The 16,498-nt window shown below is 41.2% G+C and overlaps 1 protein-coding gene across 6 annotated transcripts in view; it reads right to left on the reverse strand.

Moving 5' to 3' along the window:
* The window catches only part of MAST4 (microtubule associated serine/threonine kinase family member 4), a 699,637-nt gene that overhangs the window by 212,857 nt on the left and 470,282 nt on the right, over positions 1-16,498 (reverse strand). For 4 of the 6 annotated variants that reach the window (XM_073584201.1, XM_073584200.1, XM_073584198.1 and 1 more), the window contains one exon: positions 14,395-14,475. The exons of the other annotated variants lie outside the window; for them this stretch is intronic. In XM_073584201.1, coding sequence (XP_073440302.1) covers positions 14,395-14,475 — 81 coding nt within the window. The remainder of the gene's footprint in view (positions 1-14,394; positions 14,476-16,498) is intronic. 6 annotated transcript variants of the gene reach the window in all.

Below are 16,498 nucleotides of genomic sequence, written 5' to 3' on the forward strand. Positions count from 1 at the left end.
CTCACAGAAAATAATGTAGCCCCCTCAAAGTATAATGCAGCCCCCTACAGAATATACTGCAGCTCCCTTAGAAAATAATGCAGCCCCTCTCATAGAATATAACGTAGCACCCCCATAGAATATAACACAGCCCACTCATAGAATATAATGCAACTCCCTCTTAGGGTATTATGCAGTCCCCTCAGAGTATAATGCAGCCCCCATAGAATATAATGTAGCAGTATAATACACCCCATAGTCGCCCACATAGTATAATGTGCCCCATAGTCCTCCATACGGTATAATACACTCCCCATACTCCTCCATACGGTATAATACACTCGCCTAAGTCCTCCATACGGTATAATATACTCCCCATAGTTTTCCATATGGTATAATACACTCCACATAGTCCTCCATATAGTACAATACACTCCCCATAGTCCTCAATATAGTACAATACACTCCCCACAGTCATCCATGTAGTATAATATACTCCCCATAGTTCTCCATATGGTATAATATACTTCCCATGATCCTCCATGCGGTATAATGCACTCCTTATAGTATAATGCACCCATAGTCCTCCATATATTATGTACTTGTTTTTATGTATACCCCCCTCACATGTAAAGCGCCATGGAATAAATGGCGCTATAACAATAAATAATAATAATAATAATAATAATAATAATAATATATTAAAATACACTACACTCCTCAGTCCTCCATATAGTATAATACACTCTGCATAGTTCTTCATGTAGTACAATAGTTCTTCATATAGTGTAATGCATTTCCTAAAGTCCTCAATAAGAGTATAATGCAACCACCCCATAGAATACAATGTAGCCAGCCTCACAGAATATAATATAGCCCCCCTCACAGAATATAATGTAGCCCACTCACAGAAAATAACGCAGCTCCCCTCATGTAATATAATGTAGCCCCCACCCCCCATTGAATATTCTTTCATTTCTACGGGAGCTATGCAAACAGCGTAACACAACTGTACTTTGCTTTTTTCGTAAAACCCTAGGACTTAGAAGTTGTTATTGCAGTGTAGGCCATGAAAGGTAGAGACAGAAGTAACTAATGTGACAGTATAACTGCACAAGCCTGGCACATGTAAATACAACAGTAAAGGAGAGGTGATCAATGTGCAGCACCATGGAATCAATGGTGCTATATAAATAATAATAATAATAATAATAATAATAATAATAATAATAATAATAATGTAAGGCTGATGGTGAGGCGGTCCTGCTGGTGCCCTCACAGTTTCTGATGAATCCTAAGGTCATCTGTGTGAATAGACCAGTAGTGCAAATGTGTGATCGCTGCACCAGTCAATTTTTTACGATGGGCAGAACAGCTAACTCTGTAATCAATAGAGGTGAATAGAGCGATGGTCGAGCATAAAGCATGTAGATAAGTAATAAATGCATTTAGTGGGACAGCTCCATAAAGGAATTGCCTACTGAGCCTAACATAGTAAATGTACTCGAACTGTTAAAAACAATTACAAATTTTGCATTATAGGCTGAACAGTACTAGTTATGAATAGCTTCCCCAACATAACATGTTGTTATCTAAAATTTGGGCGGCCTTGACACTAGTAGACGTGCAGTAGCTTTGAGATATGGTACATATCGGTACGGTACGTATACACGGTACGTATACAAAACCGACCGAAAAAGCTCTAAAAAGAGGACCTTTCATCAGATCAAACATGGCCTTTTCTTTTCACTTAGATTATTCCTGCTGCTTTCATGATTATTTCTGTTTTTATTTTATTTTTAAATCTGCCATACAGTTCCAGAGATATGGGCCTGTTTACTTAGTTCTGAATTTTATGGTCTTAAGCAAGGTGATGTGGCTCACATGGTAATAATGCAAAGGAGCCTAAAGACATGCCCCCGAGGAATCCTGTGAGCCTCGCCCTTTTCGTCAAGACCATGAAAAGCAGAACTAAATAAAAGTAACTAGATTTTTAGAACCATATGGCAAATTAAAAAAAAAAAAAACTAATCAAAACAAAAAAAAAAAACACTCAAGAGAGCAGCAGGATTAAAACCAAGAACAAAAAGTTATGACAGGTCCTCTTTAAACACCTTTGATTTGAAACTGCTCAGACAAGGAAGGGAAGTCCATTGGCGGTTCCGGAGGTTAATTTACTGTGACGACTCCTTTAGATTTTAGCTGTTAATTGTCAGGGCAAGAGGATAGCTAGTCTTCATCAAAATCAGTGGTCTTTCCCTGCAGTGAACAGATGAGATGGATCTTCCAGAAAAAAAGGCAGATGGATATCCTCCTCTCACAATCATATTTTGTTATTTGATAATCCTTTAATCTACCAGGAGATGAAACATAACTATGGATAGAACATATAAAATGTATAAAAACAAAAAACACTGTTACAGTAAAATAGTGTACTCTGTAGTAAAAGTAATGTGGAAGTAATGAACAACAGCCAGGAACATAATGCTGTATAAAAGTGAATAAATGACGTAAAGGGCAATAAAAAGTGAATAAATAATCAAACAAGGGAATAATATTTAAAAAGTTATTCTTCTACCTTGTTTTTGACAGAATATAAAACTTATTTGTTAATAAGACCTTTTCAATAAAATATACAGTTTCTTTCAACCGAAGGCAGGCACTCTCCCTGTATGTTGTATATCACGAACGCTAAAAAGTTCTTATTAAACCTGTTACTCAAATCATCAAATACAAGGCGCTACAGAACAAAAAAAAAAACCTATATACTTTCTGTTCTTTAAAGCGGTGTTTACTGCTATGAATAAAAGGAATTTGGGTAAAATAACGATATTCAGAACATGATTCAGGGATTGAAAAACGATGCCATAAAAAAACGAAAATAAAATCCAAATGCATGCTTAATGCACACGATAACAAGAGGATAAGGTCAACCATACATAATAAAATGCAGAGGAAGATCTCGGGGACTTTCTACAGAATATTATGGTTGCTCGGGGACAAATATAAACAAAAAGAAGCCATATGGGAAGACGGGACACGGAAATAAAACCGAACACAGTTACCGAACCATCATTCCATAAATACTAATAATCTGCATTACGAACAATCTGGGATAAATAACGCCCTGATTTAAATGGCACGTTAAAAGTACCATGGACCGCCGTGCAAGTGGAAAAGATTTTACACATCGTCACGCTGGCACTTTTACATTTAATTGCCCCAACAGGAATATAAACCAACTTAATTGGAAAAAAAATGTGCAAAAACATGAGTCGAAATTCTAATTTTATTAATACAATAAATACTGGGACATTTTATGGTTTGCTCATAAAGACAGCGGTTGGAATATTTTACTGGCCTTCTATTGTAAAACCAAGTCTAGGATAACAATGGTGGTTGATATTATGGAGATGAGCTGGGGAAAACAAATGGTGTTTATATGGTTTATCATCACAGAATAGTAATAATTTCACCTGTACACAGCATAATAATGAATACGCGTATTAATATGGAAACTATGATGTAATAATTTGTCCACGCTGCCATCGTAAATTTCACAGTCTACTCCTGTGCCTTAATGAAACCGTGACTGGCTCATTCAGCCGACAATTACCTTCTGCAAAATGGTTAAGTGTTACTTGTTTAGGGACAGATATATGGGATCCACTAGGACATCTTTCATGTTCCCTTCTCCCCCCAGGATATCATTCCTTACCAACAAAGAAACAGGCTTACACAACTCAATAGGCCATGATACAGGAGGGTAGGTGATCAGATTCTCTACCGATACTACCAAGAGCTCAAGCACAAAAATCTTTAGAAAAACTTGACTGTAGGACAGATCACACAACCCCTACTTAAAGGCAATCTGTCCAGTCCGATGGGCGGTGTATCTTCTTTTTTTCTCCACCCCAACCGTGGCCCCCGTCCGCGATCTTTTCCGGAATTCTAGTAGTTCTACTCCATAGTTTGCGCGTGCGCAAAGCAATCTTGGTTCGCACACACGCAGTATGCTTTGCCCAACTGCAGGCAAAGCCAAAAATCATTACTGCGCATGCGCCGATACACTATGTCCCGGAACACAGCGAAATTCTTTAGGGACATAGTGTACCGGCGCATGCGCAGTAATGATTTTCGGCCTTGCCTGCAGTTGGGCAAAGCATACTGCGAGAAGCAAGATTGCTTTGCGCATGCGCGAACTATGGAGTAGAACTACTAGAATTCCGGAAAAGATCGCGGACGGGGGCCACGGATGGGGTGGAGAAAAAAAGAAGAAACACCGCCCATTGGACTGGACACAGGCCATTTACATAGGCCGCCAACTTCTGGTAACAGAGTCCCTTTAAAGGGAATCAGTCAGCAGGAGTTCAACCCCCAACCTACTTATATGTAAATGTAGCTCTTTCAAACCCAAGTCGAGGATAGCCAGTCCCTTTCTCCGTTACTGAGAAATCAGTGTTTGAATTGATATGCAAATGAGAGTCAAACTATTTGCAGATCTGAAGCCTCTTTCACTCCAGCTCTATTCCCCACTCAGCACCGCCTCCTGCTTGACTGATGGCTCCTGGAGTCATACAACACAGAGGCTGTGGCTGTCAGTCAGCAGGAGGCAGTTGTACTGGGTGCGGAATAGACCTGGAGTGAGTTTAAGATCTACCGTAGCCATTTGGATATCAATTCAAACGCTGATTTACTAGTAAGGGAGGAACGGGATGGTCATTAGAACATAATGCGGAACTTTTTCCTTGAAAGAGCGGTATGCACTTATAAATAGTTTTGGATGAGAAATCCTGCTGACAGATTCCCTTTAAGTTTTTGCAATTAAAAAAAACATGGAGTACAGAGTGGCACAAGCCATGATATTGCACTGTATACTGGTGGAGCATTCCATACACATCTAAGGGTTTTTTTCATACTGTGATTTTCAGTGCAACCATGTCTGCATATCTTCCAGTTCGCACACTGGCCTCCAGAGCCATCATAATAAGCAGACACTGTTTTGTGCAGGTGACCTGTTAACTTATCTGTACAGGCTGGGACAGAGGTGTCAGCTGTAGAGATTAGTGTGTTTAATGACAGCTGTTAAAAGCCTAGAAGAGGCAGAAACTAAACTGTATACACACAGGTAAGTCACTGAACACCTCTCACCCCCTCCAAAAAAATATAATGTTTAACGCATTTGTAGCAAATCAACGGCATAGTGTACAACGCAGATTTTGCTGTAGATTTGTCGTAGAATCCAACATAGATTTCTCTCCCCAACATTGACAAGGGTGAAAAAGGCAATAAAAATCTGCAATAGAATCTTTCTGTGTATGTAATAACTATCAGTAGTTGATTTTCCATGTAGCATTTGTATAACATTTGTTCAAATTCATAAAATAAGCGTTGCAGACTTTCAAATTGCACATCCATACAGAAAAATCAGCAGCATTCTCTGCGCCTGTATTAAAAAATACCAAAACTATAAAATATAAAAAATAATTACAAAAGTGCTAAAAAGGTCACGTTGTCGAACATTCTCAAAATAATGTCCAACTACTAAAATGTAATAAAGAGGCACGAAGGCAGCAATACAAGTACAACATATAAATTCACGCTTTTTCTCCCAGCACTGTATCCATTATGCTCTGCACTCACCGTATCTTCCATTTATAATGGTTGCATGCGTCAAGTGTCCATATATGTATACCACACATGACCTCTGCAGCCAATCGCTTGCATCAGCGGCGTTGGTCAAATATAGCGGAGACCAGTGTTTGCCTGCAGACATCACGTAGAGAACGCTGTGGATATATTTTATTTCATTATTTTATATGTATTGCTGCCTGAGCCTATTTTTAAAGGGAACCGGGTCACCATTTTTTTTGCTTTATTATAAACCATGCTCATCATCTTTAAAATCATGTAACTGGGGTTCTTACAATTCCTTTATACCCTCAGACCCTGCCTACCTCCAAAAAAGTTCTTTAATCATTTCTCGTACTGCGTGCTAATTGTGTGATTAATATAAACAAAATGGAGTGAGATTAAATATTATTATATGCAGAGATGCAGCAAAACCAAAGTAAAAACAACAACAAAAATAAGGTGCTACATAGGTCTAATAAAATATACAGTTTATTAAAACCATATGTAAAAGTTTAACATATAAAGTAAGACAGAGTATCCAAAATGGGGGATGACACTAGACCACAAAGTAGATATACATAACAAAAAAATACATGTGCAAAGTACCTAGACCATAGTATGTCTGCCTACAACCAGGGCTGTGGAGTCGGTAAGCCAAACCTCCGACTCCTCAATTTCCATGACAACAACCAACTCTGACTCCCTCATACCACGGCTGTGGAGTCGGTAAGCCAAACCTCTGACTCCAACTACTCAATTTCTATGACACTGACTCCGGCTCCACCAAAATGGGCTCATCTCCGACTCCACAGCCCTGCCTACAACTCACAGCAGTAGCTGTGTAAAATAGAATGAGCAAAATAGCTAAGACAGTGTATAGGCAAAGTACTTACATCAGATGATGTTTGGGAAGTCAACTAACAGTCTAGTGCACCATACCCAGCTCAAATGTGCGTTTCACCCAAGCTTCGTCAGGGGGGCGTCTGATGCTAATTGTGTGGTCCGGTCCAATGGGTGAACCCAGCTCGTGCTCATCGCCACCCTGGTCTCTTCAAATGACACTTTTCTGTCTGGATGGAAGAGGATGACGTCTCCTAAGGCCTGTTTCACACTTCCGCCAATTTTAGAAAAAAACGGATCCGCCAAAAAAGGGGCGGATCCGTTTTTTCCCCCCATAGGCTTACATTAGTGGCGGATCTTGACTGACGGTCGTCCATCCCATCCGTTTTTTGACGGATCCACCAAGATTTTACCATCTCCCGGGTGGATGAGACGGACCCTGCAACGTTTTTGGTCCTTGAGGGTCCTCTATTTAAGTGTGCATGCCCGGAAGCTTTACTCCGGGCCGCAATATAACCATGAACGGGAGCGGCGAAAAAATCTCTCTCTCTCTCCTTCCAGGCCGCACTTGCTGCACTTTTCATCTTCCGCGGATCCGACCAAATTAGCGTCCGCGTCACATCCCGCAGGCGGATCCGTTAATTTTCGTTTTTGGCGGATGTCAGCTGACTGCCAACAACAGAAGTGTGAAACAGGCCTTAGCCATCCACACAGTGCTTGAAGTCATACGCCTCCGTAATCAGAGACCTGCAGCACAAAGTCATGTAATGCGCCGGCTTTATTTGTACATTGCCAGCTCTCTGGCTTTTCAATAGGGCACAATGAGGTGCGCCTACACAGGACTCTAACTACCTTGGACAACCACATTAACAAGGAGTTCATGGGAGATGAGAAACAAATGCCTACAGTAAATAGTCATGGAGTCCTACATTTATTTGGCCTTCAAGAGGTCTTAGAAGGCTGATGGTCATTCTAGATGTAGACTGTAAAGTGCTGCAGAATATGTTAGTGCTACATAAAAATAAAGATTATTATTATTATTGGATCAGATTATTTAAGTTTGTAAAAAGAAAGAAAACAACCCACAACATATTTCAACAAGTTAGACCTCGCCAAGAGATTATTTCTTTATAAAGACCACCACTAATCTAGACAAGATTTTCCTGTGATGAACATCTACAAATATTGGTCTTCTTCTTTGACAGGACTAATCCTTGAGTAGGCTGGTTGTCTTAACAGACTTCAATGTATATTTTGTAATAATATATGTACATGACTTATTTATTTCCTACAAGAGACCATACTTATGACCAGGGGCACTCATTACAGGTAGAAGAAAAGCAATTACGGCTGATATATAGGAAAGGGTTCTTTACAGTTAGGAGCCATCAGACTGTGGCATGTCCGACCGTAAGGTTGTGTTCACACACAGCGTTTTTTCTGCGTTTTTCCCGCGGATTTACCAAAAAATCCACTCAAAAAAACGCCTAAAAGAAGCTTCCCATTCATTTTAATGCATTTTGCACTTGTGCATATTGATGCGTTTTTTACCGCGAAAAAAACACTTTGCGGTAAAAAACGCAGCAAGCTCATTAATTTCGTGGTAAATTCCGCATTTCTGGCTATTTTCTATGTGTCTGGGGACGCGCTGAAAAAATCGCGGCAAAAAACGCGCAAAAAAAGCGCGTTTTCTGGGAAGGAGTCCTGTTTTTATGCAGAAATTTTCTGCATACGTGTGCACATACCCTAAGGGCCCCGCTACATTTAGCGATGCACCAGCGATCCCGACCATGATATGACCCGGTCAGGATCGCTGGTGCATCGCTAAATGGTCGCTAGTGAGCTGCCAAACAGGCAGATCTCAGCAGCGACGCAGCAGCGGTCGGCGGTCGTTACTTACCTGTCAGACGCGGCGATGAAGACATTCTCTTGATGAGCTTCAAGAGGTTGTCACCGGAAATGGTTTTCACTTCACAGGTGTGCCCTGTCAGGTTTAATAAGTGGGATTTCTTGTCTTATAATTCCAATGCTCAAAGGACCTCACAAGCTCTGTTCAGTGCTGGTGTAGAATACATAGGGGACCAGACCACCAGCAGATGCGCAGTTTTCAGAATGTCCTTCCACATAGCCTATGCACTTTATTCTCTTCATGTAACATTGTTTAATTGAGCACTGAACAGCAGGATTTTATCATTCATAAAAATTTACAAAACATTTCTTTTTATAAAGAGATTCTCTCTTTAACTAAATGGATTATTAAATATTTCACCCAGGCTCAGAATCCTGAGCACAGAGGACGGTCTTCCTCATTAAGACATAATCCAGGTTTACATATGTCTAACATAACATGATCTCCTGGCATTAAACTTAACAGAGCTCAGTGAATTGGGGAGAAGCATCATTTAGTCTCATTAACGTCTCCTTAAAAGGAGAATCCATGAAGTTATGGCAACTAATGAAGATTTTGGGCAATAAACTTTTATTTGGCCATAGCGGCTATAGAAGGGCTGGCAACAACGTCAGGGAATGGTATACACTGTATAAGGCATGTGTCCGCTGTGGCTATAACGTGCCAGCCTCTGCTAGCCTAAGACTTGGAGCATAGCTGCTACAGTGTCAGAATTGGTTTGCTAGAAAGAGGAGGAAAGGAATAATGTTTGGACGGTTTTTTTGAATCACAACTGAGCATTTGGAGACAACTGACCTTCACACGAACGTTTCTAGCTGTGACCAACATTTTGCATGTACGGTTGCAAAGAAAGTTGCTCAATCCCCACTGTCAATTTGGGTTATTAGCAGATTTTTCAAATTTCTAATGTTTGCAATAAAGCAAATCACACAAAACAATATAAATAGCTTACCATAACAATTACAATAATTAGATTTTTTTTTTTACATTTTACATAAAATGCAACTTTTAATGACTACCGTATTCTCAATATTGTTCACCCCATCATGACAAGAGTTTCTACGTACTATGTAGTGATGCAAATATAAGGTGTTACCAGCATCTGACAGCTTTCCTAAGGAATCTTAGCCTATTTCTCTTGGGCAATGGTCAGTTCACTAATATTCTTAAGTTTATTTTCTGCACACACCTTCTTCGAATCCCACCTAAAATTTTCTATGGTGTTTAAGTCATAAGACTGTGGCGGATACTATAGAATTGTCCCTGACTTCTTCTGGAACCATGTCTTGGTGGACTTTGAGGGACCACTGTCCTGTTGGAAGGTCCAATGAAGTCCCCGCTTTAGCTTCCTCACAGAAGCCATGAGGTTTTCTATTAGGATTTCCTTACCACCGCCATGCATCACTGTAGGCAGAGTGTTCTTTCCATTGTATGGTTCATTCTTCCTCTTCCAGACATTCCGATAATCTACAGTATAAACTCGAAAAGTTCCACAGAACAGAAACTCCAATCTTCTGTGGCTTATTTACAGTATATGGTTTAAGCATGTTACATTCAACTTTCCTTGTGCTTTTGGGTCAGTAAAGATGTATATCATGGAGTTCAGGCAAGGTGACCTTCGTTGCCCTTTATTTTGAAATCTCAATGCCTGCTGCCACCAAATTTTGCTGCAAATCCTTTACAGTTATTCAAGGTATTTTGATCACCTTCCCATTTAGGAATCTGATGGCAGTCGGTGGCAGCTTTTACATTATCTGGGCGCCACTAACCTAATGTCTCCAGTACAATGTATTACTAGCCTATCACTCAGAATCCTCAAGTCAGGTGGTCAGGTGGAGAGGAGGAGCCCATATCCAGAGTGAACTGAACTGTCTTGCCCCAAACTGGAGGGGAGTAACACTAAACCACCATCACAATAAAGCACTGGGGAAATCTCAGCTGATGCTCACCAAAAATTCACACACTTAGTAGAATAGAAGGTGATGCAGGTTTTCTCCCCAAAAAACTTAAATACATGATGCAACCAACAAGCTTTTTCCTCTATGTATCAATGCTACAAGAAGAGCATCAATCCAAAGGGTCTGCTCACCAAGTTACGTGAAACTTTTCCAAAACAGTATATTCCGTTGCAACTCTACTCATTCATTTAGAGATGGCAGTGGAATTCTGAAAAGTTTTGTTGAGAGATGGCAGTGAAATGAAACACAATGAAGATATACACCAACACAGACGGGCGCACACAGACATTAGTTTAAGGATGGAGGCACCTGTAATACATAAAAAAATCAATAATATACTCATTGTCTTTTTCTTCTACCGCTCCACATTCTTTACAGGTAACAATTGGTAACATGACATGTGATATTTTAAGCATTTAAAAAGGTTCAGGAAAGTAAGCACTTTCCCATATGATCTTTTTAATACCATCACACATCTAGAAAGGTTTACTCATTCATTACTCAGAGAAAAGCCTTATGGATGAAGCAATTGTCACTTATTTTTAATTAAATCAAACGAAGCACAAAAGATGAGCATACCAGCTCTATTACGTAGTGTGCCTCTTTTATAGACCAAGGATGAGTCACAAGAAGCATAATGTATTTATCCCAGTAACAATGATTTGAAGTTCGACAATCGGGGAGAACGAAATATCCAATTATATCTCAGTGAATCACTCAACAGAAAACCACCAGCCATCTGCTTACAGATCTACACGAGAACACGCTATCTGGGAGAGAAGTGCACATATGATGCAACAACCTAGGCATGACCAACATGATGGAGGAATGGCTCATAGGGCTTTGTTAATATAACACATTTATATAAAGAAAATGTCACAAAGTCCTAGAGGAACTTGTCCATGGAATACAGATACTTATGGTGTTGTCTGAGGCACTATTGGCTCCAAAAAGAATATACCGTATTTTTTGGACTATAAGACGCACCTAGGTATTAGAGGAGGAAATTAGGGAAAAAAATTGAAGCAAAAAATGTTGTCAATTCTGTACTTAATATCCCTTATCCTGGTATATATGGTCACCTCACCCCCATCCGGATACACATGGGCCCCTCATCCCTATCCTGGTATGAATGGCCCCCCTCATCCCTACCATGGTATGCATACCTCCCCATCCCTAGACTGGTATGCATGCACCCCTTAGCCCTATCCTGGTAGGAATGGTCCCGCCTCATGCCTATCCTGGTAGGAATGGTCCCCCTCATGCCTATCCTGGCAGGAATGATCCCCCTCATGCCTATCCTGGCAGGAATGATCGCCCTCATCCCTAGCCCCCCCATCTCATCCTAGTATGCATAACCCCATCCTTACCCTGGTATGATTGGTCCCCACCCCCATTTTGGTATGCACGGCCCCATCAGAAAACATTAAAAATACAAACCATTACATTTACCTTTCCGGCGCTCCCTCGCAGCGTCCTGTTCCGATTCCAGCAATTGCTTAATGCTTGTAAGCAGAGGATGGCAGGGACATCATGCGCTGCTTGCAAGCCGAAGGAAAAACAAAAAAAGTAACTGGAGTAGACTTGAATGACATGCATGATGTAAAAGCATGTTCACACTGGCTATAAAAGCAAGCAAAACCAAAAAGGAAAAAACAATGTGTGTATATACCCTAATGAAAATAAATAAGTAAAAAATTAAGTGCATTAAATAACATACTACTTGGTAAACACTATTTTGATCAAAAAAGTATAAAGCTGTCCCACCACGGCAAGGTGTACCCATTTGAGACAGGAACTACACTAACGGTTGAAACCTAACTAGTGTGAATAGGTAGGGATTTTTTTCCCTTTTTTTCCTTTTTGGTTTTGCTTGCTTTAATGGCCAGTGTGAACATGCTTTTACATCATGCATGTCATTCAATTCTACTCCAGTTCAGTTTTTTTGTTTTTGCTTCAGCATTTTTGTATTCAGTACAAATAGGGTGTGGCCTCCTTTCTACTGAGCTGTGTAGTTCACTTATAGTCCCTCTGAAGCTGGGTGTCTGTTTGGGACCCAGAGTCTCTGCCACTATTCACACTAGGTAGGTTTTAACCGTTAGTGTAGTTACTGTCTCAAATGGTTACACCTTGCCATGGTGGGACAGCTTTATACTTTTTTGATCAAAATAGTGTTTACCAAGTACCCTATGTTATTCAATGCACTTGCTTTTTTACTTATTTATTTTCATTAGGGTATATACACACATTGTTTTTTCCTTTTGGTTTTGCTTGCAAGCCGAAGGGCAGCTGCCGGAATACACAATGCTCTGCACGCCCAGACTGTGTGCACAGCAGAGAGCAGTGAGCATTTGCGTTGCTTGCAAGCATTAAGCAGCTGCTGGCATCGGAGCAGGACGCTGCGAGGGAACGCCGGGAAGGTAAATGTAATGTTTTTTTTTTAATGTTTTCTGATGGGGCCATGCATACCAGGAAAGGATGGGAGCCAATCAAACCAGGATGCCATTAAAGAGAAATTAATATTCATTGCCCTCCATGCCCATGGGCGTTGAATGCAGTGAATATTCATTTGTCTTTAGCAGTGGGCAAAGGAGTTAGCCGCAGCAGCTGGCTCCTGCCTCTGTGACCCGCTGCTCCGCCAAAACTGCTCCCCCACCACCTCCCTACCATAACCAGAGCCGGTACATTGGGACTATAAGATGCACCCCCCATTTTCTCCACATTTTTGTGCATCTTATAGTCTGAAAAATACGGTATACTTTAAACAGAGGCAGCAACAGCTAGGCGGACTTAATCCAGGCATCTTTCCCCCATAGGCAAATAGAGGATCTGCTTTATGGATAACTGTGTCGGTTAAGGCCTCTTTCAGACATCCGGTGTCAGGGGTCCGGCGGCCTGCGGCGAATAGCCGGGCCGCCGGATCCGGCCTGCAGCGGTGACACCGGATGTACATGCGGCCCCTGATGCGGCTTGGAGGACATTTAAAGGAGCCGCAGCACCAGGGGTCGAGAGAGCCAGCCGGAGAGAGATCGGGAGGCGAGAGAGCAGCCAGAGAGACAGCGGGGGACAAGAGAGCAGCCAAAGAGACAGCGGGGGACGAGAGAGCAGCCGAAGAGAGAGCGGGGGACGAGAGAGCAGCCGAAGAGAGAGCGGGGGACGAGAGAGCAGCCAGAGAGACAGCGGGGGACGAGAGAGCAGCCAGAGAGACAGAGGGGGACGAGAGAGCCAGCCAAAGAAAGGTATGGAGCGTATGGAGAGAGAGAGAGAGAAGGGGAGGGGGAGAGAGAGAGAGAGATGCGCGCCGGGCACTTGTGGGGTTAAAACTCATTGTGCCCGGGCATGCGCAGTTGAAAAAGCCGGTCCGGCGCTGCAAAAAAACGTTGCAGCCAACGGCCGGACGGCGCATGTTTGCCATATCCGGCAAAACCCGGAGGCGCCGCATGTCCATCCGGATCCGGTTTACACAAATTTCGCCGCATCATGCCGGATTTAAAAAAACGGATGTGTGAAAGTAGCCTAAAACGACATATCCGCTAAATCTGATGTAATTATAGCCCAAGGAGGACAATCACCACTATTAGGTATTTGTTTAACACAGTCTTCATACAGTCTATAATGGAAACCAATTGATTGATACGATATGAAAAATTACTCAAAAATTGTGACGTTTCTGTTTAAGAAATTCATGTGACGAAAGCGGATACCATGGGTGTCAGTAGCAAGGTTCTGTGACATCATTTTTAAGGGAATCTGAGACCAGATATTCAATTAGAAACATATCAAAAGCCAGAGACAAGGTGACTAGTCCAAGAAGGATATCACCACTGGATTCTCCATGCCTGCTGAGCTATAATGACTAGACTTGTTCTATGGGTGAATAAGTAGAGGCCTCTCAGTCTAGTTGAGTAGGCGGAGAGAAGCCAGTGGGGATGTTCCTCTTAGACTAGTCATCGAGTCCATCACTAATCAAAACTATACACCAACTATAGTGAAAAAATAAAACGCTACAGAACACCGAGATACAGTACACAATATTATCGGTGACATACAGAAACATAACTGAAGTGTCCTTACCTCCAGAAATGGAAAGCATACAATGGACTACAAGGACTGCATGGGCTTGTTGGGGTTGGACTCAAACTTCTTGGGGTGAGACTGCAAAGTCAAAATGTCACTAGCAGTGAGCAAAGCAATCATAAGCAAATGGAGTGAGCAAAATATGATCACATTACAATGACGCATTTTACAAGAGGCAGGTAACAAAGGGCAAGCATTCCAAAAATGGGAAGCTTCAGAATTTATTGGTCCCGATAGTAAGACTAGTTAGACTTTAAAGGGAATCTGTAAGTAGGATCAACCCTCCTAAGCCATCTATATGGGTATGTAGGTCACAGGAAGCTGAATAAAATGACACCTTGATATCTTCAATCCAATGTCTTATTCCTTAGAAATCCATGTTTTTCTTATATTTAAATGAGTTGTTAAGATCTATGGACCAGACATAGGTCTCCCCAAGAAGTAGATTATTTTAGATGAAAGGAGACATTGCCAGTGTGAAAAATGTATTGACTGACACTTTGCTCTCATAATCACACACTGCTCTGCAGTGAAATCAGAGCTAACAGCACAGCAGAGCTAACAGAACAACAGAGCTATCAAAGTACAGCAGAGCTAACAGTACAGCAGAGTTTAACTTAGTCTCATGACACACATTTTCAGCAGCACTTGTCTTCTCATAGTGCTGGCAGTTCTGCTGTAGAGCTGTGTTGAAACCGATTCTCTGGAATAAGACATTGGATTTCAAATTAAGAAAGGTACCATTTTATTCCTTTTCCTATTACCTACATGCCCAAACAGATGGCTTAGTAGGGTTGATCCTATTGACAGATACCCACTAAGGCTATGTACATATTGATTAAAATTAACCCACTGTTTTAACTACACAGCGCCTATGAAGACCTTTGTCTTGATAGTTACAACCTAAAAACTGTAATATTTAGTCAGATTCTGCAGCTGTTTGTAGCACCCTTGCATCTGAACCCTCTTCTATAGGCTGAAAGTTTATAAGAAGCAGGGGCAGAGGGAAAACATAACTGCTGGATCAGACTACTGTATACCTAGGATGTTTTTTGGGTGCAACCATGGACACACATGGGTCTACATAAGAACTATATACATAGAACACAAATAATTTTATTCAAAACTAATCACCAAGTTGCTTTATTTATTTTTTTCAGATTACCTTAATACATTGGTGTAAGTGGAGACTACCTCTGACATGCAGCACCGGGCCAGTATGATATGGTGGCACACAGAGTTCCTGTGACTCAGTAGTAGATAGTAGTCCACCACCATACAGCCTGTGACATACATCTCTGCCATGTGCACAAGGTCTTACCCAAGCTACTGAATCTCCTAAAACTAACGCCTGTCCACATCACATTTCTACCACGTTTCTGAATCTGTCAGGGTTATATCTGAACCCCTGAAAAACAGGATTCAGACATGACCACAAAAAAGCCAATCACTATAATGAAACAAGTAAAGTAACTTCATACTCAGTCTAGCCTTCATTCCGGCATAGTCTATTTTTTTTTCAGGCGGTTACAAAAGTATAGTCCACCATGCCACGGTGTTCTTCCAAAAATGACAGACCTATTCTGTCTCATTATCATGAAGTGCTTTGTTCAGACAAACCTTCAATGAGGTTATGAACGTCTGGCTCAAATGGGATGTGAAGTGGCTCAGAAACGGATACCAAAGGCCATGGGGTTTTAGAGGATGAAGTTTGAGTAGATTCCTTCTGTACTAGAAAAACAATAGGTATAGATATGGTGGTCCTTATCCCAACAAAAAGTGTAGATGAAAGATTAAAAAAATAAAGTGTGATTCTCCTTTTCTGTGCTTTATGCTAATTAAACAACTTATCATAGGTACAGTCATCTAACGGGACACTCACCCTTCATGCAAAGGGACAAGAAAAGACAAGACCAGGAGAAAAGGTAGAAGTCAAGAACAAGGAGAAGAAAACTTATATACACATATAGGGGTTATATGGGACTTTTTTCTATTTTTAATATGGGGCTAAGCATTAGACAGGTAGTGGCAAAAGGGAGCTGGCTGTCAATCAGCATGATGTCAGCAGTGACATCTGGTCAGCAGAGCAGAAGAGAAAGAA

The sequence above is a fragment of the Dendrobates tinctorius genome, unplaced genomic scaffold (assembly GCF_039654945.1).
Source record: "Dendrobates tinctorius isolate UK_male_01 unplaced genomic scaffold, ASM3965494v1 ptg000083l, whole genome shotgun sequence".
Classification (NCBI taxonomy): Eukaryota; Metazoa; Chordata; class Amphibia; order Anura; family Dendrobatidae; genus Dendrobates; species Dendrobates tinctorius.